Source organism: Theropithecus gelada, chromosome 6, assembly GCF_003255815.1.
Source record: "Theropithecus gelada isolate Dixy chromosome 6, Tgel_1.0, whole genome shotgun sequence".
Classification (NCBI taxonomy): domain Eukaryota; kingdom Metazoa; phylum Chordata; class Mammalia; order Primates; family Cercopithecidae; genus Theropithecus; species Theropithecus gelada.
Genome location: NC_037673.1, coordinates 10878013 through 10905912, shown reverse-complemented (window position 1 = coordinate 10905912; position 27900 = coordinate 10878013). Strand labels below are relative to the sequence as shown.

At 42.4% G+C, this 27900-nt stretch overlaps 1 protein-coding gene across 7 annotated transcripts in view; it reads left to right on the top strand.

Moving 5' to 3' along the window:
- CTNND2 (catenin delta 2) overlaps nucleotides 1-27900 on the top strand; it is a 928994-nt gene that overhangs the window by 735629 nt on the left and 165465 nt on the right. For all 7 annotated transcript variants that reach the window (XM_025387612.1, XM_025387608.1, XM_025387606.1 and 4 more), the window contains one exon: nucleotides 7085-7268. In XM_025387612.1, coding sequence (XP_025243397.1) covers nucleotides 7085-7268 — 184 coding nt within the window. The remainder of the gene's footprint in view (nucleotides 1-7084; nucleotides 7269-27900) is intronic.

The following is a 27900-nucleotide window of genomic DNA, read 5'->3' as shown; positions in this document are numbered from 1 at the left end:
TGTAGAGGTGATTTGTTCTGGTCAACCAACCCCTGGGACTCCTACAAGAAGCCTTGGCCTAAGGAGCTGTTATTAGAGCAACATTTGGTAAACTCTATCTAACATTGACTCAAGATAAACGCTTTAATTTTTTAAAAGCATTCAGTGAGTGTGGTATGTGAATCTTTTCCATCTAGGAGGACTCTCAAAATGATCTCAATTAGCAGCCACTCCTGAGGGTTATTGCTTCTCGGGGCCATATTGAGAGTTTACACACATCCAAATACTCATTTATATGGCAGATGCACACACACAATAGTATAACAGGACTTCAGGGTGTTCTGGGCCTCTATATTTCAATCATTCAATCTCCACACACTAGGGACTCAAAGTGTGAATGGGTGGGGGTGGAGGAGGTAGTAGTGAGGGCCCCTAATCATAATCAGATTTTACCCCTCCCCACACACTTCCACCCTCAACCACACCCAGCTATTTTTTTTTTTTTTTTAAATTTTTGTATTTTTAGTAAAGACTGGGTTTCACCGTGTTAGCCAGGATGGTCTCGATCTCCTGACCTCGTGATCCGCCCATCTCAGGCTCCCAGAGTGCTGAGATTACAGGCATGAGCCATCGGGCCCGGCCAACTCTGGCTTTTTTAAAAAAATGAACTCGTGTCCCCCATTCTTCTCCTTTTTCCTCCCCTCTCCCCAGGTACACAAACTATCACTCCCAAAAGAAATAACAAATTTGTTTAAAATAAATCCTCATAAATACACTAAGTAGATGCTTAATTCACTAATTTTAAATACATTTTGATAAACATTTATTTAAAATGAATGAAGCCCAGCTTTCCTTTGGGCTTGGTTTGAGCCTCGTCCACATGAGGGGATTCGTGCTGGGTCTGAAGAGCTAAAAGCAAGCCAGTGGGCTGTCGTAAAGTCCTGCACAACCACCAGGCAGTGTTTGATTTTACCATCATTTAAAACTTGCTTTTATTAAAACATGCTTTTTGTTCATCTGGATTTTTTTTAACCAAGATAGTCTTCATCTCTTTCAGTAAAAAGAAACTACAATTACCCTCTATTAAAGCATTATAAAGGAGCAAATGAAAGTAATTAAGGTTTTATTAAGGAATTTTTATTAAACCAATCATTGCTCATGAATATGGATAATAGCAAGGAAAAGAGCCATTCTGTGCCTGAAATAAAAATAAACTATATTTTAAATATCTTTAGTGTATGTAAATGTCTTCTCAATTAAACTTTCAAAATTATGTTTGGAACAGCAATAATTTTACACTGATGAAGGAAAGCTATTGGATGGAAATAATGAAAGATGCTAATAAAACAAATTTATCACAGATTATAATCTGGAAGGAATTAGCATATTTTCATCAGGTAAATTTAAATTTTCTAGTGACCATCAACCAAAATATTAAACCATTTTTCATATGATCCTCAGATATAAACAAACAGGGTAATTTGTTATGGATGCTGAAAAACTGGTGTGAATTCAATCAGTTTTATAGTTTTTCCTCAAATTGAAAGTTTAGTATTACCTGGGTTAATTTAGAATTATCAGGGAGTTAATATAAGAAAATTACCCAAGTGAAACACCAGAGATAAGCCTTTTAATACAAAACAGATTAATATGTTTCAGTGCTGTAAATTTTTCTCTACTAGCTAAAAGTAGAATTTCTGTAGATTCAAAGTAAATAATCCCACTGAAATAACATTTTTCTATTCTCGTTTGGATGTATTATTTGCGAAATTACATCTTGCATCTGCTGTTTTATTTTTTCTAGGCATGACGTCATTTTGCTAACACTATAAGACTTACAGAACGTTCGATGCTTAGAGCACATGGCATCCTATAAGGTCATACCATCCAGCTGTTATTTTTTACTTTTCTTTAGTGCCTGTTTGGTGAACACTCGTGTGTCAGGGCGTATTCTGTGTGCCAGGGATTCTGCAGCTCTGTGTGTTCTGCATACGATGGGCATTCAGCAAGTGTCTGCTTTCATTTGATGCCTGGGACCCTGTTGGAGGATGGAACTGTGAGCAAATGACACAATGAGTTAGTGTTGAGGTTGCTGCTGAAATTAAATAGGAGATCTGACAGCAGGCATCTAGGAAGGTAGATTAGACTGATCCAGAAAAGCCTCTCTGAGTTTAGCACATTTAAGGTGACATGAACGGAAGAGGGATTAGCCATGGAAAGAATGTTCCAGAATGAGGCAGCAGCAAGTCCAGGGATCTGGGACACAAAGGAGCTTATGTGTTCAAGAAGAAACAAGCTATTTTGGCTAGAGCATAGTGACTAGAGCTGTGTGGTACCTGGGCCACCAGCACAGGGAATTTTTGTTTTCTTCACGGATGTCTCCATTCCTTGTCCAACAGAACCATGTGCATGTAGTAGGTCCTCAATATTATGGAATGGATAAATGAATGAATAAATGTGATTCAAGATGAATTTAGAGATTTAGAGAAAGGCCTGATCATGAGCCTACCATAATAAGTTTAAATTTATTTTGAGCATAACAGGTTATTTTTGAAGGGATATGTAGTAGACTGAATAATGCCGTTGCCCTCCAAGAAAAGCCCACGCCCTAATTCCCAGAGCCTATAAATGTTACTTTTCATGGTGAAAGGGACTTTGCAGGTACGATTAACGTAGGAGGGCTTCATATGGGGAGATTGTCCTGGATTATGCAGTGGGCTTAATGTGATCAGAGTGCCCTTATGAGAGGGAGGTGGGAGGGTCAGAATCCAGGAAGGAGATGTGATGATGGAAGTCAAAGTCAGAGGGATGTAAGATCTCAAGCCAAGGGATGCGATGCAGGCAGCCCCCAGGAGCTTGACAAGATGAGAAAACACATCCTCCCAAGGATCCTCTGGAAGGAGCCAGCCCTGCCAGCCCATTTCAGACTCCAGACCTCCAGAACCTAGAAATGTGTGTTTTTCAAGCCCCTGTGTAGAGATTTGTTAAGGCAGCAATTGGAAATAAGAGCAGGATTATTCCAAATTAAAGAAAGTGTTGGGTCACTTATTGAATTGCAAACATGAAGAATGATACACTTTTAAAAATGAAATTCTTGTCACTTAAAATGCATTTTAAATTTAGTTACAAAGTGTAGCTGGATCATCCTTGCTATATCTTGTATACTCTCACATTGGAATTTGGAAGGAATAAGGGAACAAGTGGATTTAGGTAAGAGAGGAATAAGAATTAAAGTGTAGTGGAAAGGCAAGAGGGAAAAATGAGTCCATCCATTGTAGAAAGGCAAAGGGATAGGAAAGTGAAGCCGAGAGAAGAAAGCAACAGAGAGAGTAGGCGCTTCATAGGAAAGGGACGCTATATTGTCTATTGCTGCGTAACAAATTCCTCCACAATTTAGCAGCTTAAAGCAACCAACATTTACGTCACCCACTGTGTAAGTGCGAGGAGTGCAAGCAGGAGCCGCGGATTTTGTGGTCCTGGCTCGGAGTCTCTCATGAGGCTGCAGTCATTCGAAGGCTTGATTGGGGCTGGAAAATCCACTTCCAAAATTTTGGCTGAAAGCCCTAGTTCTTTATATAAGGCTGCCTGAGGGTCATGATGGCATGACAGTTGGCTTCCCCTCAAATAACAATGTGAGAGAGGGCTTGGAGGGAGCCACAAGGCCTTTTTAATGACCTAGTCTCAAGTCACAGTCACTTCCACCATGTTTCATTGGTCACAAATGAGTCACTAAATCGAATCCCCACGCATGGAGAGAAGGATTAGGCTCCACCATTTGAAGGAAATGTCCAATAATTTGTGGACATATTTTAAACCTGTATGGAAAAGGGGAGGGAGGAGTGAAGTAAATGTTGGAGCAAAAAATTTATTTTCCCTTTGTTCAGAGGATGCCTAGATACGTCCAGTTCTCTCCACTAATCTCTCTCCCATCAGTCAAGACGTGTGTGTGCGTGTGTGTGTGCGTGTGCGTGTGTGCGTGCGTGTGTGTGTGGTGTGTGTAGCAGGAAAGATGTGGAATTCCCAGTTGTTTCCCGCTTTTCCTTCTGCCGGACGATGTAAGTCTTCATCTCAGTTGTCTCCAGAAACTGCTGCTTCTATACTTAAACCTGTCTCATGTCCAGATCATCTAACCAAAACTCAAAATTTTGAGGACCCTCTGCAGCTGGTTTGCTGAATTCCCCCTCGAGAAAATCTGCCACATTACGTCCACTTTACCAAGACTTCATCCAGAGGTGATAAAGTGGTTCGATAGAGATTCATTGCAGTTGTAATGAGTTCAGGAAGCATTGTGCGTTGCAGTTATAAATTAAGATAGAAGGTTCAGAGATATGGATCAAGTACTGTGATCAGTTCACTGGAATGTGACTCGCAGATGGAGACAGCCTGGAAAGGTGGAATGAATGTGAACTTCTGTTTGTGCATGATTCTGAATTAGGTTATACTAATTAATGAATTAATGGGAAAGGTGAAGGAGATAGAACAGACTATAAAAAGATGACCCAGACTGCATTTGCCTTTCTATTCCTTCATTTCTTCTCAGATACTAGATTTGGCCTTTGGGTTTTCTTGGATTTCCTTCCTCCCTTTCCCTGTGTTTTCTGTTTGTAAGAAAACAGTAAAAATAGCTGTATTCTCATAGAAAGCCTTTAGACTCTCATATTCGTTGCATGTAAAAATGCAAAGATTTCTCTTTGCTATTTTGTTTGTTTGTTTTCCTGAGACAGAGTCTTGTTCTGTCACCCAGGCTGGAGTGCAGTGGCATGATCTTGGCTTACTACAACCCTCATCTCCCGGGTTCAAGCAATTCTCCTGCCCCAGACTCCCGAATAGCTGGGATTACAGGCACACGCCACCATGCCCAGCTACTTTTTGTATTTTTAGTAGAGATGGAGTTTCGCCATGTTGGCCAGGCTGGTCTCAAACTCTGACCTCGTGATCCACCCGCCTGGCCTCCCAAAGTGCTGGGATTACAGACGTGAGCCACCATGCCCGGCCTGCCATTTAGTTTTTAAAGGGTATATACTGTACAGCAAAATATGTCACCCATATTTTAAAACATTTACAAGCCTCAATTTTTAGATATTGATATTTTAAGTCTGGATTTGGGAATGAAAAAAATGCACGTTTTGTTCCTGTATTTTTGCATTGTATATTTAGAAGAGCAGACACAAATGCGTTAGCGTGATATTCCTGAAAGTTATCCTCAAATGCTGGGGTAGATACTAATTTCTTTTTAATATACTATTTAATACTGCAAAATCAATTATTTTACTCTAAAAATAACATTTTTGTGAGGCTGGAAATGATTGAAGGAAGTTATTTTGATTATTTAGATTACCAAAATTTGGTAAAATGTTTCTCAATGGATGAATAAGCAGCTTTGTATTTTATTTAAAACAAGATAAATGTATATGTTAATATTCCTAGTATTTCAAATCAGTCCAAATCAGAATATATTCTGAGCACCTTCTGTGTACCATTGAGCATTTTTTGTGTACTCGATTTAGGATACTAATGGCGATACAAGCACAAACAAAAGTGTATATAAAATGGTCAAATTCACTAAAGCACGGGTGGACAAAATTTTTCTGTAAGGGGACAGTTTGTAAATGGTTTATGGTTTGTGGGCTGTACAGTCTCTGTTACTAATACCTAGCAATTCCTTCATAGGACAAAAGCAGATGTAAAAAATTTAGAAATGAACAGACATGGCTGTGCTTCAATAAAAATTTATTCATAAAAAAGACAAGCTGGATTTGCCTTCACATTAACCCCCTGTACTGAAGGATTATTTTATGCATGCCAGGCACTAAAAACATTTTGTTTTCTTTGCATTCACTTAAATAAAATTTCCAGTAAATGTTATTTCTAAAGACAGCTGAGTTTGCCTCTGTAGTCACATTTTTATTGAATTTTATAGTCACTTTATTTTTATAGTCACTTATTTAGTTATTAACAGTCAGATTTGTATTATTAATGTCCTTGGATAGTTCAACATGTGCAATGCAAGGAACCAATAAAACAAATTTTAGAAATAAATATGTTCCGTTTGTTCTATTCTTAACACAGTAGATGGAACAAAATCCCATTTCATTAAAATATATTGAAAGCTCGTTAAAAATATAAGCTAGAAGTTCTATTTCTAAAGATAACTATGTATTTTATTTCCAATATCTGCAGTGATGGTACCTGTTTAGTTTGAGGGTGTATACAGGCTTTCTTTCAAAGAAAAATAGAATGTTATTCTCTGTTTCTTTTTTTCTTTATGTATACTGTTCTAACAAAAAAAAGAATAATTATTTAAAAGCATTTTCAAATAATATTATAATATATATGCAATGTTTATGACCTTTTCTAGAATATCTCCTTTTTAAAAATATTTGAAAGCCTACAGCATTCTATTTGTCCTTAACATTTTGCATTGCTCTGCCTGCATGAATTACTGTGATGCTCTGTCCATTGTGAATATGCCCTCTTCTTCTCACCTCTCCCTTTGTCATTACTGAAGGAGGAACATTCTGTAGGTCCTCCATGAGCATTGCTTTCAGAGAAAAGCTGACAAAACTGTCACAGGGGGCAACAGTTTAAATTGCTTGTTGAGCCAGTTGTCATCTGATGTGATGCTGGATTCTGATAAGGTCCTACCCATGGTAGCTGGTTGTTTATGAAAGCACTTAGCTTTCATGGCAACCACATGTGCACACTGAGGTCTTCGGTAAAACAAAGATGCTCTACTAGTCCATTTCAAAAACCTTTCACATCTCCTTGGTCTTGATTAGAATTTAGCAACTTGGGTCCATTGTATTAAAATGGAACAAAAGCGTTGTTGGTAGCCTCAGTTCAATCAGACCTCTCAACCTTGATTATGCACCATGAGGAAATAAACATACTGGTGTCACAGTTCTTCTGCTCACTCATCAGATTTTTCACAGAATGCTGTTAATGGGTTCACACAAATGTTCTAAAATCAAGGGTACACTCTAGGATGTGTACCCACAGTATCTTCATCCTTCCTACCAGTGCCATTAACTCAAATAAGGAAGATAGTTTTGAGATGAGAGAAACTCGTGGCCACCCAAAAGCTCTTTTTGTGTGTCTCTTGCAGGAGTCCTTTGGAACCTCTCCTCATGCGATGCACTCAAAATGCCAATCATCCAGGATGCCCTGGCAGTACTGACCAACGCAGTGATTATCCCTCACTCAGGCTGGGAAAATTCGCCTCTTCAGGATGATCGGAAAATACAGCTGCATTCATCACAGGTGCTGCGTAACGCCACCGGGTGCCTAAGGTCAGTCCTGTGTCACGAGTGCCTTCTCCCACCATCTTCCCCTGGCCAGACACTGTCTCTTTCCATAGCTTTAATGGCTCTTTTACTGAGGATCAGACCATTCTGAAAAGATGAATGTTTATGTGGCAACGGAGTATAAGAAGTTGATTTTAAAAGTTTCTAACCAGGTAATAAAGACATATAGGTATCTTTCTCTACCTAATCAATGTTAGATTTATTTCACATGATTTCTTAGATCTAAGGTGAAAAACAAACATTTTTATTCCAACCCCAAATAAGTCATTTTTTTTGGCTGAAAACAGTCGTTCTCGGTAATTTCACATTATGTCATGCATATAGCACAACCAGGCAGGCTGACTGGTTGGGCAGAGTTCATAACAGGTACATAGGGATCTGGTTAACTGTCGCAAGTAGCTATTTTTTAAAATATTCTTCTTTTAAAAATTCTCTGTTTGACTGTAAGAATCTATAATTCTTAGGAATAGCTCTTTAATAAGGCCTGTTATATTAAATGGTTTTTTAAATAATAAAAGTAGCAAATGTGTTGTAATTCTCTTCTGATACATTTTTCACAGAAATCATCCCCCAGGAATCTATTGAGATTTCTTAAAATCAACTTTATGTCTTGTTTAATTTTTGCTCTTAGGAAGGAAAGTAGTTATCAAGAAATAATTCTCCTAAACTCTAGAAACTCTGCTCCCCAAAGTGTATTTTGAACCAAAGTTGCAAATCTCTGCTGGATGAAGTTGCTGGGATAGGGGCACAAGGGGTGATTAAAAACACCTCGCCAAATAATCTGTATTTTGAAAGTAAAACATACAGGGTTGCTTTAGTTGGAATGGTTCAAAGCTGCCATTTCTCCTACAGTTGATCAGTTTCTAGGTATAACAACCAGTCTCTACTGAGAAGAAACAAAATCACCTCAGTGGTATTAATAATCATCATCTCATGAATATTCATCACAATGCTCTCAGCCTCCAGTCTTAAGAGGCGGTGTGTGTTTGTGTGAATGTGTGTGCACAGAGCAAGATAAGAGCCTGCCTCCACGAATATCTACAAGCCCTCATGGGCAGGAGTGGGAATCCTCTGACAATTCTGCTTTTCATCCGAGTCACGAAATCATGAACATCTGACATGATTTCTCTGGATAGGTGCTACCATATGCCAAATATACAGTACTCTGAAACCCTCTACTGAGGCATCCATTTCATAACCCCTTAAATTCTGTTATCCTTTGGAAAATGTCTGTCCCACCAGAAGAGATATAACTCCCCCAAAGCTAAAATTGTAGGCACTTCTGAACTCCCATGCCTGATTTTTTTCCATGTCAACTTATTCGCTACTATTTAAAAGTGTTTTTCCCTTGCTAGCATTCCCTACTTTCAGAGTGTCAGGGCCCATAGTGAAGACTGCAGAAGGAACTGTCTCAGAAGCGATTGTAGAAGTGTAATCAAGAAGGACCTGGCTAGCTCTGTCTGTTAAAATGCTCTCTGATTAATATAGTAGCATAAGTATGTCTTCATGGTGTTTGAAAGGAGGTAGGCTACCACCTTTATGAAAGTACATTTGACATCCTTTGATGAAAAAGTAGATGAAGAAGCTAGACCAGTGTAGGCTCACGAGTCCCCTTTACACATCATGTGGCTGAGTTTAGGGTCTGGGTTGTGGTGCCAGAGTACAGTTTGGTGAGACCAGAATGACTCCCCATCCCTGTCTATTCCCACCTACAGTAGCTTGACACTTGCTGCTGCTTCTGCTGCTGGCTGGGAGTGACCACATAATACATAATAGGAAGCAAAAAATGATGCCATCCATATCATGATAGAAGGCTTTAGATTTACATTCTTCATTCTTCCAACAAAGCCAAGTTGTTGTTCACATTAAAGAAATGACTTCCTGTGCTGCTTCTGCCTTGCAGCTGTTTTATCCCAGGAGTGTTTGCTGATCACCTGCCGTGTGCTGGGGAGGGCTAAGGAGGCCGAGAGAGGGCAGCCTCTGCCCTGCAGAAACTCAGCCCCAGCACAACTGCCTAGTGGCAATTTAGTGTTGTGATCATGGCAGTACAGGAGGAAAAACTGGTGAGAAAGTGACTGACAGCCAGGTGTGGTCGAAAAAGGCTTGAAGGGTCAGGTGAGATTGGGCTGAGCATAGAAATAATGCACTGAGATACCGTCACGGAGGGCAGTAGTGGCTACCCAGTGCTGAAAGGGGTCCTGTAGGGGAGTTTGAGATGCACCATCAATAAAGACTAGATTTTGAAGTAAAATTAAAGTAACTGTTATTATTCATAAAATTCCTGTCTCCCAGCGGCCTGAAAGTTCCACTTCAGATACATTGTTGATTCTCATATGCATCGTAAGCCCAGTGAGCTCATCTGTAGTAAGTCGTGAAGCCAGGACTTGAGCCACATCCTGACTATGGTTTCAGACCATCCCCACCGTGCCACACAAAGAGGAAATACAAAGTTAGGGGATAGGAGACTGCTAACAGATCTGGGCTTAAAACAATACACAACCACCACCAACTGCTGACAGGGCAACACTTGCCTCTCTGTTGGTTCCTTAAGTTTGCTTCCAGAGATAAACGGAGTGGCATCCAAGTGGCCAACATCATTTGGTTTTTAAATGCCGGTGGTCTTCTCCCTCTCCCGTCTTTCTTACTTCAAATTCTTCCCTGCTAGGGCCTACGGAGTGCTTGGGTACCTTCGATAGTGTTAGCCACTCAGCCCAATGCAAGTCTCTTCTCTTGACCAGCACTTTTAATGTTCACATAGACAACTAGAGCTATGGGCGCCTTCTTGTGTTTTAAGATAAGACTATATTTTAAGGCATATTCTAGATAATAATGTTGACATTGGTTTTCCAGTACTCAGACTCCTTTCCTCTTTTGCCAGTGACTTTAAGATGAGTTGATATTTTTGGTTTGCTTCTGTAGCTATTGTTTCAGGAAAATATAAAGAAAATAAAATGTCCAAGAAAATAAAACTCTTCCTAGAATACTATTTCCTAAATTAGTGTAGCTTAGAAATCCAGCAGAAGAAGCATGCGGTAGGTAAAACTAAATTCATCAGGTCATTATTGAAAATCATTACTCTTGATTTTTTTTCCTAGCAGGATTCAGACTTTATGTGATTTCAGGGTAGGGAGCCAAGGTTAAGAATTTAAGGAATTACTATTTTTAAAGAGGTCATCTTTTCATTTTTTGGAAAAAAAAATTATGAATGCAAATTATATTGCTTGTAAATGTCCAAAAGCTTATTAGAGATAAATTTAAGTCAGTAAAATATGCCAAAGTCTTAGCCAGAACCTGACAAGCTGACACTATTCTGTCTTTAGACAATTTCATGCAGGCTTAATAGGTTCTGTCCAGTTTCTCAGACCTTCCTCTAGGCAGTAGATATTGTGGCTGTTCCCACTTCATGCCCCAATGCCAACCCATTCCCTACCACCTCCAGGTCCCAGACTAGTGAAGGAGGCACATACACAAGGAACATTCTAAAGAGAGGAGACACTTGCTTTGCCTTCTCTAGAAAGGAATGGAAAATCTTCATGGGAAGCTATATCATGTTGACATAGCAAAAATTTAAGCACATGTGAAATATAAAATGAAAAGTTAATTCCCTTAGTCCTTTTTTCATTTGAAATTCATTTGGAGACAAGAAATTGAATTTTTAAAAAGCAGATCTATCTGTGTGTTCCTGGAGTATCTTTCTGTCACTGAGGAAAAAGGATAGAAATGGGAAAAAAAAGGTCTTACATTTTGTTGGAGGCTTGAATTGATAAGGATGATGGCAGCTAGATTGTGAGAGGCCTGGCGGCGTGGGGAGGTGGGGTTGCAGGGGTTCGAGCTGTGTGTGATCAGAAGGGAAGGGCTTCATCTCTATGCTCTGCCTCCGCTGCCTCTTCCCCACCACCCCCAATCCCAGGCACACTAACACTGCCTTCTTCATTTCTTCCCGTTCGCTAGTTGTTCCTTTTCCTCCAATTCTGCCAGATTCAAGCATCCATTTTTAACAGAAAAATTTTAAAATATGGCCCCAAACAAATGTGACAAAATATTGGAGAGGCTTAGGAGGTAAGAATAAGTGAGGTTATTTTGTTAGTCATCTCTGTTTCGCTTTATGATTAAGGAGTCCTCCAGGGAAATGAATTTCATATAGACTCAGGTTCAGACCTTGAAATCAGTTCAGTTTTGCACTCATTGTTCTTTCCTTGCACATCGTGTGATCAAATCCATCTCTTAACCCATGGCCGCTATAATCATCACCTTCAACCAAAATGTGTTGAGAGACCATGGCCTGAACGCTAACCAGGGAACATGGAGCTGGCTCCACTCTGGACAGTGGCTGAAGTCACTGTGGTGTGTTGAATAAATCTTCCCCCAAAATTCTTATCTACCCAGAACCTCAGAATGTGACCTTATTTGGAAATAGGATCTTTGCAGATATAATTAGTTAATGAAGATCAGGTCATAGTAGATAAGGGTGGGCCCTAAATCCAGAGAATGGCATGTTACAAAAAGAGGACATATGCACAGAGAGACACACAGGGAAGAAGGCCTTGTGAAGACAAAGGCAGAGATTGGAGTGTTGCAGCCACAAGTCAGAGATAACCAAGAATTGCTGCAACACCAGGAGCTAGGAAGAGGCAGGGAAGGAATTTTCCCAAGAGCCTTCAGACAGAGCACAGCCCTGCTGGCACCTTGATTTTAGACTGCTGGCCTCTAGAACTTGAGATAATAAATTTCTGTTGTTTTAAGCCACCTAGTTTGTGGTACTCTGTTCTGACAGCCTAGGAATCTATTATGGTTGCTCCAACAAGAAAATAAGAGAGGGGCTGCTCAGCTAGGAAGCCAAGGAGCCACCTGAGGATGCAGCACTGAGAAGAGGAGGAGGTAGACAACCCAGAGATGCTGCCTGTCCCCAGACAGTGCCCACACACTCAACAAACAACCCAGATCGGAGATGTTTTTCTGTTTTTCTCTGTGCACAAGGCCATTCCCCTCTGTAGCTTAGCTACAAAACCAAACACTACCTGTAGCAGGATTGAGTTCTACAAGCCGAGATGTGGCTGTCTCAGCCAAAAAAGGTTCAAATCCAGCCTCTTGACTGGATAGCCATGAAATGAGGGTCTCCCCACACACGGATCTGATTTCTGTGTGTTCTGCTCTCATTTATGAGCCAACCTTTCCTTTTCCTCCCGACATCGAACTAGCTTCTGAACATTGCATGGATTTTTCTGATACTATGGACAGCCAGAAGTCATTTGAGGTTCTTAAGCAGGGGATGTGACACCACATCAGTATCATTTAAGGATGTTGACTCTAGCAGCTGCGTATAGACCTGATGCTTTCTGGATTTTTCTGTGAAACATGACTGCATTTCCCATTTAAAATATCACCAATCAATATCCTAAAGATCCCGTCGTGGCCGTTGTCATTTCAGGGTGAACTGTGGGTAAAAGCTTGCAGAGCATTCTTTTTTACCTTTTAATCTAGCAGCTAGCTCAATAAAACAACTGTGATCCGCACTCCTGTATAGTCACATTATATTTAGTCATGGATACTTAGGACTTTATCTCCAGCTGAAGTATGTGCATGAGGCTGGCTGGCTAACTTCCACAGCTCATTTCCTGGTGCCGCTGAGTCGTTTATTTATTTTTATTATTCTATTCCCACTTCAGTATCTTGTCCTAAAGGACAACAGTATACAACCCTAATTTTTTCCATCTATCTTTGTGTACATAAGAATGTTATTAAGCCCATCAAAGTATCTGCACTGTGCCTTTACTTGCGATTATAATTAAACTCAGACCCTCAATTAGTCATTTTAACCCATATAATGGATGAGTGCTTGGTCCCACGGTGCCTCTAATTCTAGAGTGACCTTGAAAAAAGCCCCTTCACAAAGTAATGTTAATGATAATCATGCTCTGGCTGCCAAGCTCCAAGGACGTTTATTTTCTGTGGTCTACTCTTGTATTAGCCACAGGTAAGAAGAGGAATTATTATTGTTTTTATGTTAAGTTCAGTTGGCTGCCAATATTATTCATCTATTAAAGAGAATTTTTTGAGAAAGTATTTTTAAAGTGTTGTATCATAAGCCCCAAACTAGCTCATGCCAGTCTTGGCCAAGGATGAGGGGCATGTGTCAGCTGAATTCAGCACCCTTTTTTTTTTTTCTGTTGAGACGGAGTCTTGCTCTCTTGCCCAGGCTAGAGTGCAGTGGCGCGATCTCGGCTCACTGCAACCTCCACCTCCTGGGTTCAAGCGATTCTCCTGCCTCAGCCTCCCCAGTGACTGGGACTACATACATACCACCACACCCAGCTAATTTTTGTGTTTTTAGTAGAGATGGAGTTTCACCATGTTGGCCAGGCTGGTCTTGAACTCCTGACTTCAAGTGATCCTCCTGCCTCAACCTCCCAAAGTGCTGGGATTAACAGGCATGAGCCAATGCACCCAGCCTGAATTCAGCACTCTTAATCCAGGTTCTTGAAAATGAGAAGAACTGTGTGTGGACATGGGAACAGATGAGACACGCCACTCACCCCACTCCACCCCATTTTCCCCACACCTGGTCCTAGAGCAGAGGAAGCTCCTGCCCGGGCAGCTCACTCCTGATCAGTGTGTCTAGTAAAGATGTGAAGTGATTTTATTGAGTCAGGGCTCAGCAGTGACAGTCCTCTTCAATGGGAGGGGACAGAGTTCAGTGGAGTGGGGAGGAGTAAGGTGATCTTAGGAGCTCCTCAGAAAAGACAGTCGGCTGTCCATCTCAGCAGCTCCACCAGGGACGAGGGCTCAGGTCTCCTGTGGTGCAACCCAACACAGCCAGATCACTTCCTCCCACCCAGTCAGAAGGAGGTGTGCTTTGTACACTCATGCACGGCTTAACAACAGGAACGTGTTCTGAGAAATGCATCTTGAGTCCATTTCATTCTTACGGAAATGCCGTAGACACCATAGGGTGCACTTACATAAACCTGGACATTATAGCTTATGACACACCCTAGGCTGTATGATATGTCTGTTGTTCCTAGGCTACAGGCCTGTATAGCAGGACACTGTCCTGAATACTGTAGACAGTTGTAACACAAATAGTAAGTATGTGTCTATCTAAACATATCCATACATAGGAAAGGTAATACTTTGCACTTAGTTGCAAATAGAAGAATCGGTGGAGTCTACAGTTGACATTCCTGCATAATATCATTAAGATAAGACAGTCTGATGCATCTAGGTCCATGTTATATGCCCCAGGCTGGACAAGCTGGGATATGTTTTCCATAATTAATGCCTCAGAAGACAATATTCCTGTTTTCAGTATCTCCGTGGCTGATCCACCTCTCTCTTACTAACACATTCATTCTTTACATATAAAAGCTTTTTACTTGAAGCTGGCTTAAAGTTTCTATCTTGTAGCCCCTGAGCTTTGTATCTCTTCGGGATTTTGCATGTGCCCTGTCTTTTCCATTAGGAAAAGTTTGAAAAAGCTTCATTTTTCATTGCTTTCAGGTGGTCTTTCTTCCCCAAAAGGAGTATCATTGTCCAGAGTTCTTCCTGGCATTTTTGTTCCATGAAATAGTATTGGGGTAATTTCTTCCCAAACACTATTTTGTTTTCTAAGCTAGAAAAAGTGAGAGTATAATGATTTCTCCTTAAATACAAATGATTAATATAAAATCCCACATCATGCTATTCCCTTGTAAAGTTTTCATCACTTATTTCTGCAAAGTTTGATCTACTTAATTATGAAAATTGGCACACTGCAACTAAAAGTTGTTTTAAATTATGTATCCTATAATTTGATTGCAAATATGGTCTTCTTTTAAAAGGACAAGCAAATATTTAATTTTATCTTTTCAGTGTGAATGACTAGTCATTCTTCCTATGAAGACGTGAATATTTGGATTGTTCCATTAATATGAACAAATTACTCACTTTAAAAGAAATTCAATGAGAAAGTCTAGTGAATTTTCAATTGGTTTAAAATGGTGTTTAATAGATATTTCTATAAAACAGTAGTACAGGGTATTAGCTCCCTGATAAATAAAAAGCTTGTTCATTCTTTAAATCCTTCATAACTTCTTGATATTAAAAATATAATTTTTCTTCCTGCTGCCTCCCAAATTATATTACACTGCATAAGAAGTAACTTCCCTGGAGGAGAAGCAAACAAATCTATTAACCGTAAATTGAAGAAGAAAGAGCACACCAAACACTATCATTTACTGCTTACATACCCAGCCTCTCCAGCACTTTAACACATCTATTTTCATGCTGTTTATTCTTTCCCTTTTCAAAGTGTCATTATTTGAAAATAAATAAAACTGACATATACCAAAGTTGGGCTAAACAACCAGTGAGTTAGTGCAGCTCACAGAACAAGCAGAGTCCACATGGGGCCATGACCCTGTTGAGGAACCTTAAGTGAAGATCTCCAGCTTGTAGATGTTATCCTTTTGGAGGAAGGAAAACACCAGCAATGAGAAGCATGAAAGGCACTTAGAAGGCAGCAGTTTAGGCCAGACACTGTGGCTCACGCCTGTCATGCCAGCACTTTGGGAGGCTGAGGTGGGTGGATCACAAGGTCAGGAGTTCAAGACCAGCTTGGCCAACATGGTGAAACCCCGTCTCTACTAAAAATACAAACATTAGCCAGGTGTGGTGGCGGGAACCTGTAATCCCAGCTACTCAGGAGTCTGAGGCAGAGAATCTCTTGAACCCAGAAGCAGAGGTTGCAGTGAGCCGAGATCATGCTCCTGCACTCCAACCTAGGCGACAAGAGCAAAACTCCCCCTCAAAAAAAAAAGAAAAAATGAAGACAGCAGTTCAGAGGCCTCACCGCCTGCCGCCACCTGATGTCAGCGTGCAGAGCTGGATACTCTTTGTGCTGCACCGCGCATCTCCACATTCTGCTGGCCCCATATCCTCTTTTCCTTGAGTCTGGTTGGTCCTTAATTAACCAAGAATGTTTGAAATAAAATTCAGTTTCCCTCTAGTTGACCAAGCCTATTTCAAGTAAGTGAGTAGAAAAGTCTCCATGTGCCGTTCTGTGCTCTCGGGCCCCTTTGCCTAGGATAACAACTTTGTCCTGTCACTGTGCTGGCCAGTGGAGAAGTCCACCGGATTTACTCAGGGATGCTTGACGATCACTGTGGGATGGAGGTTCAGCAGGAGGTCCGGTTCCCTGGGTTCTTTTCCATTGCCCTGTGCAGCTGTGCTGTGGAAGTGAGAGGTGGGGTCTCCAAACACTGACTCACTGGCAGTGTGGGGATCTCATAGGAAGCAGAGGTGCCTTTGGGGTGAGCAGAGAGAATTAGCGCTTGCCTTCCTGCACAGCCTCGTGGGGCCCCCGTCTGCCTCTCTGGGATGGGATCTTCATCATGTCACAGAAAGCCAATTGCTTATTCTGGAAACAGAATTGAGAAGCAATTGAAAGTAAAAGTCAATACTCCTTAAGTCTTGTTAGTTCTTGTTCTAAACTGACAGAAGCTTCTAGAAGTACCCACTACAAAATTTTCTAAAGCAGGCAAAAGCTAAAGGGAAGACAGCCCTGTCCAGGTTTCGTGCTTGGTCAACATGTTCTTGCCTCCAACAGGATTAACCGAAGAAGCGATATTTAATAATAATATGTGTGAACGGACTGACAGCCTTCCACACTGGCTTTTCAGGACCCTGGACTCTTCCTCTGTGTCATATACTCATTTTCAGTATTTCAGTCTGCTACCTAAAAGGACAGACTGCCAGGACTTCAGATTAGCCCTGTGTCCTTCCTTGTCGTTCCGTAGAGGTACAAATACATCATCGCTCCCCATTAACAAGCAGTAAACTGGCAAGGAAGATGTTGTACCGGTGATGCACTGACTGGAGTTAATGAATCCCAACAGCTAATTACACTTCTCTTACGGTAACTTATTACCAGAAAGTAGCTGCGTTAGCACAAAGATTGTATGTGAGAATGGCCGTGCCCAGGAAGAGGCCAGCTGATTAATCATCCCCCATAATTCTCCATAATAGTCCTGTCTGGACTTCCATGTCCAGACCATTGTTCTTCCCAGGGTTACATGTTGCCTGCCCTTATTTTGGAACAACAATGTAATTGCTAATTGCAGACTAATTTATATAAACACATGAGGGTTCTGCCAAAGGAAAGCATCACCCTGATGGGTACTTACTGCTCACGGAGCTATTTTGCACAAGTTAGAGTCAGGTGGTTGGAGGAAATGAAGCTTACTGCAAAAAATAATGGTTTCAGGTAAGCAAAAGCATCATGTCCTTTTGAGGCCTGCCAGGAGGCGTGGCGTGTGGCCTGTCGCATTGTTCAGAATCTGATGGGGCTTGAAGGGCAGCGTTTCTCCTTAATGTGCATGGAAGCAGCGCTGAGTTTCTTCCTAGAACACAAAGGAACTTTTCTGATTTCTCCTCTGCAGGCAGCACTGCCATCCTGGCTACCACACATGATTAAATGTCATTTGTCCTTGACCCCGTCACTCCTAAGCAGCTGAAATAGATTAAGAGTCAGATGAAGCAGAGCATTCTCTGCCAGCTCCTGCAGTAACAGGCTCACAAAAGAAATGATGCCAGGGCTTATTAGGATTTCCCAGGGATCATTCCTGTTTGAGGGGAAATCGTTGAGGCAGAATAGCCTCCTGTTTCCTCTCAAGCACCAAGCTGGGATCCCCAGAGGTAACACAGAGGCCTTGGGAAGGTGGAGCTGCCTGTCCCAGCAGCTTCCCACTCCCACAGGGATGGAAGGGGACAGCAGCCCAGACAGGCAGCACCAAAGCACCACCAGGCGGGGACACTGCTGGAGAAAGGGCTCCCCTCACTTCTTATACCTCATTGGGCTTGGAAGCTCCCTCCTCTGTCATTAAAACTTACTGAGCTATGAAGACTTTAATTCAGGTGAAGACAAAGGTCAAGGAGTGCCATAGACCACCAAACCCAGATGCACCTGCCTCAGGCAGATCCAACCAGCAGCAGAATGAGCCCCTCCAACCAGCAACACCTTCTATTTGTGACCAGATTATGACCCTCCAACCTCCCAGGCATTTCCTCCCCTATCCTTTCTATCCCTTTCATTCCAACTAATTTAGAAGAAATTTACATAACATCAAATTAACCATTTAAAACTGAACAACTCAGCAGCATTTAGTACTTTCAAAGTGTGGTGAAAATCACATCTACCTAGTTCCAAAATATTTTCATCACCCGGAAAGAAAACCCCATATTCATTAAGCAGTTACTCCCATTCTGCCTTGCCCAGGCCCTGGCAATTACCAACCTGTGCTCTTTCTCTATGAATTATCTTTCCTGCATATTCCATATATATATAGGATCATACAATAGATGGCTTTTATGACTGGCTTCCTTCACTTAGCATGACGTGTTCAAGGTTCATCCATGTTGTAGCATGTTTTAGAACTTTATTCCTTTATGTGACTGAATAATATTCCGCTGCATGGATATAGCACATTTGGTGTATCCACTCATCCATTGATGGACACGTGAGCTGTGTTCACTCTTCGGCTATTGTATTTGTTTACATACCCATTTCAATTATTTGGGGTATATACGTAGGAGCAGAATTGATGGATTGCATGGTAACTCTGTATCACTTCTGAAAACTACCAACTGCTTTTCACAGCTCTTCCTTTTTTTTTTCTGTATGTTCACCTCCATTACATTTTCTGGGCCATATTCTTCTCTTTTTCTCACATTACCTTCCTTTTATGTTGTCTCCTCATTCTGCAAAAGTTTTTTCTTCAACTGCTGGATTATTATGACCATCTGTCTTGTATCACTCTTCCTGAGTCCTTAAGAGAAAGGTTCTACACAGATTTCACCATTTTATTTTAAGCATCTGAGAACTGGTGTCAGCCCGTCTCAGCTGTGTGGACATAGGGCTCTGCAAGTCTCCTGCCTCGTGTGGGGCCCCTCTGCTCCTCAGTTGCCATGTTTACAATACTAGCCTCTTTTCCATTGTTCTGTACATTGAGGTTTTTTCTATCTCAGGACCTTTACATGTGACTACCAGCATCTGGAGGACTTTCCACCTCTGTATCCCAGCTTAAATGTCTCTTGTTGTAAGAGGCCCTCCTTGACACGTCCATTCCATATACATTTGGCCTTCTCTATGGCCTTGTGAAAGCGTTCTGGGCTTTTGATTCAGAACTTCTCACAATTTGGAGGGATGTTCTTGCCTGTGTGCTTGGGTATTTAATGCCCATCACTTCACAAGCGACATTCTCATGTACATGATGATCATGTCTTTGATCAGTATCAGTTTTGTCTTTCCCCAAAACAACATCCTGAATAAATAGCTCCTACCTGAATGAATGAGTGAATGACCGAATTGATGAATGGCCCTTATTTTTCTGCTGTGCCAGCTGCCTAATAACTGTCCTGCACTAATCTAAGCAAGGAACCTTTTCACTTTCCTGGTTGTTCATAAAATCTTCCCAGTTGGAGAGAGAACTGACTTCATTTTTGTCATCCCCAGTTTCCAGATTAGATTAATTTCTTGGGTAGAGACACATAACTACTTGTTTTCCAGCGTGTGCGTTGCTGATAATTCTGCTAAATGAAACCACCACATCAATTAGTTTTGTCAAACAGCAGAATATCTTTTCCTTGGGGCAGCCTCGTTGACCTGCTTAGTACATTTTGTCCTCATGAGGTGCTCATGTTGCCCTTGGTTTTTATGATTCTGAATTCCTCAACCACCTCATCTGAAGGAAGCCATTAGAGTGTGCTTATCAGCACCGTTAAGAAATCAATAAATAATAATGTCACTCTCGTGCTTTATGGACAAAATAACTCTTTAATACCTCTAATCATCACGTAATTCTCAGGATAACATCATAGATGATATGTTATGGGTTGTTTTTTTTTTTTTTTTCCAATTTTAAATAAGAAAAAACTGAAGCTTGGAGAAGTTCAGCAGTTTGCCCTGGAGCCCTTGGTAGAAAGCCACAAACCAAGATGCAAAGCTGGGCTTTCCGAATCTGGACGGAATGCTTTTCCCAAGACGCTGCTGCCTTAGAGTCAGCCTGTCAGCCCGGAACTCCACAGCCAGTCTGCCCCTCCCCTAGATAACTGGAGCAGCCGTAGCCATCTCAGCCTCTTCTTCTTGGCCCAGTGCTAGATCAACAGCTTAGATAAAATGGATCACAGCTCTTATTCCACACAAACATATCATGAATTTCTAGTATGTGCCCAGGACTTTGCCAGGCATTATAGGAACAAAGATGAGGAAGACGTGACAGTTGTGGTTTAACAGAAGAGGAGGAAGCCTGAACTGTGGTGCATCATGGGGATACTTTGTGTCATAAAACAGTCCATGGCAACCTACCGGACAGCTCCTTGGGAGGGAACTATGGACTCCACCTGAAGAACTCTAGGAACCCACCCCAGAGTATGTCCTGGGGAAGAAGGAGAGTTTGCCGGTGAAGGCGCAGAGAGATGCTCCAGGCCATAAGATCCACCTGTAGGAGGAAGACGATGCATGTCTGGGGACAGATAGGTGGTTCAGTGTGGCCCGCCAGGGCGTGGTTTGCGGGGAGGGATGGAGAGGGGAAAGGCCTATTGGGAGCTGATTGTTAAGACTGTCTGTGAAGGAGGGTCATTTGGAGGAGGTGTCTTGATTTTCGTAGACCATGGAAGTGTGATTGGAAGAGACACGGGGCTCCTCTTGCTATACAAATGTAGCCATTCCCATAGGGTGGAGAGAAGATTAGAGAGGCGGGGCAGGGACAAGGAGGAGAAGAGAGTGGAGCTGGCAGAAGGACGAGCGGACCCATGATAGCAGTAGCCCCATTTGCAGATCCTGGACTGTGTCCTAGGTGTTGCACTGGGAACCTCAGTTAGTTGCCACTGTCTTTGAGATGAGTGTTATGTGGACAGGCGTAAAATCCAAGCTCAGAGGAGCAGGCGTCCACATCTGCATCTGAATGGAAACCACAGGTTGTGTAATCTTGGGTCACTGAGGTAGCTGCTCTGTGCCTCAGTTTCTCCATCTAAAGAGGGATGGGCCAGTCACGTAGGGCTGGGAGGGGGTGAGGCAAGGGAGGCTGAGCAATGCAGGGTCAGACCCCACCTTCAGTTTACATTTTTGGTAATATTTTCATCCTGAATTTTTTTGCTTTGACTTAGATGAAAAAATATTGCATTAAAATGTTCTTCAGCACAACAATGTGAATGTACTTAGCCCTACTGAACTTTTAAAAATGGTTAAGATAGGCCGGGCACGGTGGCTCAAGCCTGTAATCCCAGCACTTTGGGAGGCCGAGATGGGTGGATCATGAGGTCAGGAGATCGAGACCATCCTGGCTAACTCGGTGAAACCCCGTCTCTACTAAAAAATACAAAAAAGACTAGCTGGGTGAGGTGGCGGGTGCCTGTAGTCCCAGCTACTTGGGAGGCTGAGGCAGGAGAATGGTGTAAACCCGGGAGGCGGAGCTTGCAGTGAGCTGAGATCTGGCCACTGCATTCCAGCCTGGGCGACAGAGCGAGACTCTGTCTCAAAAAAAAAAAAAAATGGTTAAGATAATTTTATACAATACATATTTTATTATAAAAATATATACATTGTTTATCATAATTAGTAAGGTTTTTTTTTTTTTAGCACTCCCTTAAATGTTGCACTGAGGTGAGAGCCTCATATTCCTCATCCAAATCCTGGCCCTGCAGTCATGCACATAAATTGCTTGGCATAGGGTCTGACCAATCGGAAACTGATGGCTGCTGGCTCTAGTCCACTGTCTCTGCTGAGGCAGCCATCGGGCAATTGTAATGAAAGTCTTGGGAGCTGTTGGGAATGATAAAGGGAGAGTCAGGGGCTGAGCACTGGGTCCCGTTCTGCATCTTGGGCATAGCATCCTGCACACATCTATTTCCTTAGGAAAAGTGGTCCACCAACAGGAGCTAGGAACCCCATCCAATAAAACAACATTTGTCTCCTAGATCATCTCAGCTTGGGTGGAGGCCCTTCCTCCAGAAGAGGGGTGAGACGGCGGTCCCTTGAGGGAAATACAGCTTCTTTCCACCAACTCGAAGGATACCTGTTGTCCCCTAAGACCTCATTCTCTGCCTCCATTTCTGTGGACAAAAAAGAAGAGCCCCAAGGCCTTGACATCTCCTCTGTCGGTGGCCACAGTAACCCTTACCCTGACTCACTCAGCCCTTTGTGCCCCAGGATACAAGGAGAGCACGTGATGGGTCCTCAGAGGAAGCAGCAGGCGACTCCAAGTAGGGAGACCAGGCTCTGGTCAGGCAGCCTGCACGTGGACTGGAGGCGGTGGGAGCTCAGGCCACTTCCCAAACCTTCCCGAGCTCCCCAGGCCTTTGTTGCTTCCCTGATGCCTCCTTAAAATCTGTATATTAGGACCCAGGGGCCTAATAAACACACCCTTTTCCTCTCCCAAGTTTAGAACTAATTGAAAAATAAGACAACGAAAACAGACACATGGAAAGTAAACAGTCTGTTTACTGGTGAGAACACTGGATGGAGATCATGACTTTCGAACTGCCACCAAATGGCAGGCTAAGGATCTGCTCATAGAAAGCCCTAGCTGGTGTAGACCTGGGGACCGCCCCTATGGAAAACCTGGGATTTGAAAAGCTGAAAAACCCATCCAACATCACTGCCTCCCACGGTCCCTGGTGCTATGTTATAGCTTAGCTCCAACAAGTGCAAAATCTCAGCCACTGCCAGAGCTTCATCACCCACCAGTCAAACGATTCACTCTCCTTATTGGGGGCTGTTTTGGGTAAAATTATGCCTCCCTCCAAAATCCACATTTTGCAGTCCTAATCCCAGCTACTGAAAAATGTGGCCTTATTTGGAAGTAGGGTCATTGCTGATAAAGTTAGTTTAGATGAAGTCATTAGGATGGGTTCCAATCCGGTGTGACTGGTCATTACAAAAATGGGAAATGTGGGCACAAACACACATACTCACAGGGAGAATATCACGTGAAGATGAAGGCAGAGATCAGGGTCCTGCTCCTGCAAGCCAAAAGAGCATCAAAGACTGCCAGCAACCCAGCAGAAGCTAAGAGAGAGGCACAGAGCAGAGTTTTTTTTCACAACCCTCAGAAAGAACCAGCCCTGCAGACACCTTGATCTTGAACTGTGAAACGATACATTTCTGTTGCTTAAGCCTCCCAGCTTGTGGTAATGTTTTACAGCAGCTCTAGCAAACTAGTACAGGGGAGCAAGTGTATAGGAAGGGTAGGGGAAGTCCTGGAGAGTTTCATGGGAAAATAAAGCGAGGAAAAGAGGTTCAGCTTTCCCAGAGCTAATGGGATATTAGCTGAATAATAGGATAGCCCTCTGTGCATGGCATTAGGTTCTTTACATGTATTGTTCTTATTTTCTCTTTGTTAAATGGGTTCCTCTGCCCTTTGCTCGGGCACATATGCCTGAGTGAGCAGAAGTCAAGGGGGAAAGAGGAAACAGGTCTGGCTCCCACGTGCATCACACACTGCCTCATCTAATCCTTCTAAACATCAGCCCACTTTATAGATGTAGAAACTGAGGGTATGATGTTAAGTGTGTTGCCCAAGACCAGGAGGCTACTAAAAGAGTTTAAATTTGACACCAAACCTTTTCCAGTACCACAGCCTGTCTTATGGAGAATAAAATACTTCCATTTCTTACAAGTGAACTATAAAAAGGAGGACCTGCCAAGGTAGGGGTATGGAAGTGTTCCTGGTGTGTTCCTCTCACTGTTCACACCCTTCTCCCTGGCTCTTCAAGAATCCCTCTTGCATTCAACTTCACACTCTCTTGCTTGAAATTCCTTTAACATGTTTGAGATAAGAATGTTATCTGGTCTGTTTCTAATTTCTCTGTGGAATAGGGATAAAGAAGAAGCAGACAGTAGGAAGCTGCTCTCTTGCTGGCTTTCAATTTTATTTCCTTTCTGTGGCTAGAGTACATTAGTGTTGGCATCGTTTAGTCATTCTGTCTCCTTTTCATTCAAGCAAGTTATCATCTATTTGACAGGTGTCTCAGTCCATTTTATGCTGCTATAACAGAATACCACAGTCTAGGTAATTTATAAAGAACAGAGATTTAGTTCTTACATATCTGGAGGCTGGGAAGTACAAGGTCAAGGGACTGGCATATGGTGAGGGCTTTCTTGCTCCATCATGGTTGAGGGCAGAAGGTGGAAGCTCAAGAGAGAGCCAGAGGGTGAGTGGGGGCCAGGCTCAGTTTTATAACAAACCCACTCTTGCAATAAGGAACCTACTCCCATGATAACAATGTTAATCCATTGAGAGCCCTCAGGATCTAGTCACCTCCTCATGTTCCCACTTATCAACACTGTTACATTGGGATTAAGTTTCCAACACATGAATTTGGAGAACACCTTCAAACTATAGCAACAGGCAAAGAAATCAATCACAAGCAGCCATTCATATTCATTCACAGACCAAAATTGGCCATAGATGAAGATGCAGAACCTTTGAGGGCTGTCTGCTGCCAACCTGGACTCCTGAGTGCAGACACAGCTGGCCTAGGGCATCTGTCTGGTTTCTCCTATCCCTGAAGAGTTTTTTCTCCCTTTGCCAGCTTGCACAGCTGCCTGTACTTCTCACATCTGGCCTTCTTGCATATCCAAACTTAACCCATTCAAAGGCAATATTTATTAGATCTATAACTATTCTTAGAATAACTAAGCATCCCTGAAGGATATTTTTACTGAAGACGCCTTCCAAAGACTGGAGCCTCTAACTTCTAGCTTTGGCTCCTTTATTCGCCAAGAGCATCAAGAGGGTACTCTGAGCACAAAAGAAACAGGTAAAGCCAATCACTTTCGTCATGGAATTGTCACTAATTACTCTGACCTTTTCTGTTATTGCGTTCACCAACACGTTACACAATAAAAAAAAAAAAAAAATGACAGTCTTGTATGCATGTGTTTTAGAAAGTAATCAAACAGCTGGGCATGATGTCTCATGCCTCTAATCCCAGCACTTTGGGAGGTCAAGACAAAAGGATTGCTTGAGCCCAAGAGCTCAAGACCAGCCCAGGCAACATAGGGAGACCCTGTATCTACAAAAAAATTAAAAATTAGCTGGGTTCAGTGGCATGCACCTGTAGTTCCAGCTACTCGGAAGTCTGAGATCAGAGGATCACTTGAGGCTGGGAAGTGGAGGCTGCATTGAGCCCTGATTATACCACTGCATTCCAGCCTAGGCAACAGAGTGAGACCCTGTCACAAAAAAATAAAAATAAAAATAATTTTTAAAGCAATCAGGCAATACAAAAGGAATAAAAATAGTATTAGTAATTCTCTCTTACCTCACCTTCCAACCCAGAGCCAAACCAGTTAATTATTCTCCATATATATTTACATAATTTTTTTTTGTAAATCCAGTGTATAACAACTTAAATAAGTGTACATTTTCTCTCCAATACTATACACAGATGCCTTCTCCTATACATTGGATGAGCTTTTGGAAAAGACTGTGTTTTCCCAGATCCTTCTTTCCATTGCACATCCTGAATGGCCCCAGTAACTGTTTTGTAGCTGGGGGTGAATGGGCTCTCCTTCTGCCCCCTCTTCCCATGTGCTTGACATCACAGTAGGAACTGGTAGCACTGGTAAATATAGATACAGATGTCTTCCCTCAATAGGTAGTTGTAGAGAATCATTACTAGATTGTTACAAGTAAGCTTGAACTTTATTAGCATACATAATGTTTGAAAACAACTTCAGCACTTGGCTTGCAAAAACAATCGTTTGAATGTAATCAGATAGCATTGCATTCCAATTAATCAATAGAAGACCGATAAATTGACCAGATAATGTTTTTACCCGTTTTTCCTTTGGAGATAAAAGTATTAAAAGAAGAGCCTAGGAGTACTTCGAGGACACTCTTGTGAATACACTTCCTGAACCTGTTCCTTTGCCCTGGACAGGTTGAAGGAGGCAAGAGATTATCGTGTTTTCTTTGGGTACCAATGTGTGCCCAACTGTGATGAAAAAGCAGTCTGACCTCCGGTGGTAGGCCAGACCCCCAATGATGTCCATGTGCTAATCCCCAAAAACCTGTGAACACCTTAAATTACATGGCAAGGGAAAATTAAGGTTGCAGATGGAATTAAGGTTGCTAACACCTGACCTTAAAATAGGGAGATTATGCTGGATTATTTGCGTGGATCCTTATACTCTCGAGGATTCTTACACGTGAAAGAGGGAGGCAGAAGAGTGTCGAAGTGATGCCACGTAAGAAAGTCTCCACTGGCTCTGAAGACAGAGGAAGCAGCCATGAGCCAAGGTGCCCGCAGAAGCTGGGAAAGGCAGGGAAACATTTTCGCCTGGAGCCGCCAGAAGGAACACAGCCAACACCTTGATTTCAGCCTGTGGGCCTATTGCTGACTTCTGTTCTCCAGATGTTTAAGAATAAATTGGCATTTTACGCCCCTACGTTTGTGTTAATTTGTTACAGCAGCAGGAGGAGCCTAGCAGATGCCCTCAGGCAGCTGTTGCATTCCTATGGAGCACCAGGAAGCCACACCACCAGGCAGGTCAGCAGCACTCAGCACTCAGGGAGCAGAGCTGCACGGGCAGCTGGCCAGCAGGACACGAGGTCTGGCAGCAAACAGATAGAAAATGGGATTTGTTTTCCTTTCTCCCTTTCAACCCAGACTCTTCTATCATCCAAGATTCCATAAACATCACACCCATGATGATGCAGTAGTTACCCCAGGGAGGTGAGCAAAGATTCAAGTAAGACAGGGATTCATCAGCTAGTCCAGTTCTAGGTGTGAGAAAATAAGCGTGAGATGAAATGCAGCCACTGTCAGCGTGTTTCACACAGCACTGAACTCTAACTGGTCCAGTTCTAGGTGTGAGAAAACAAGCGTGAGATGAAATGCAGCCACTGTCAGCGTGTTTCACACAGCACTGAACTCTAACACGCGGTATGCTGGGATGCTTACAGCCTCTTTGGGTAACAAGATGCTTTTCCCCTCTTTTGGTAGTTATGGTTTCCAGATCAAAAATGGTTTCTGGCCGGGTGTGGTCACTCATGCCTGTCACCCCAGCATTTTCGGAGGCTGAGGTGAGCCAATCACTTGAGGCCAGGAGTTCGAGACCAGCCTGGGCAACATGGCAAAACACTGTCTCTACTGAAAATACTAAAATTAGCCTGGCATGGTGGTGTGCAGCTGTAATCCCAGCTTCTCAGGAGGCTGAAGCACGAGAATCACTTGAACCCCGGAGGTAGAGGTTGCAGTGAGCCAAGATCGTGCCATTTTACTCCAGCCTCAAAAATAATAAAAATAAAATTTAAATTTTAAAAAGTTGCCTTTTACTTTGTGACTCCTCTGAAGACACTCAACGCCAGCTTCTTGGGGAGATGATTCCAATGCTTTAGTTCTGCATGGACATGCAGGAAGGAAACCCCTCGTGACTAATCAATGCAGCAGTACCACTTCATTCACTCCCCACCAGAGACATGTTCAGAGCAGAGCTCTCATGACCTAAATTATAAGCCAAGACACCAACCTTGGTCCTGTTGTGTAGCTCCTAGAAAAGCTAACGTTTCTAGGAAAAATAATTAATTAGTAGCTACAAATAGAACAGAATCTGGACCACCCATTAAATTTGTGTGAC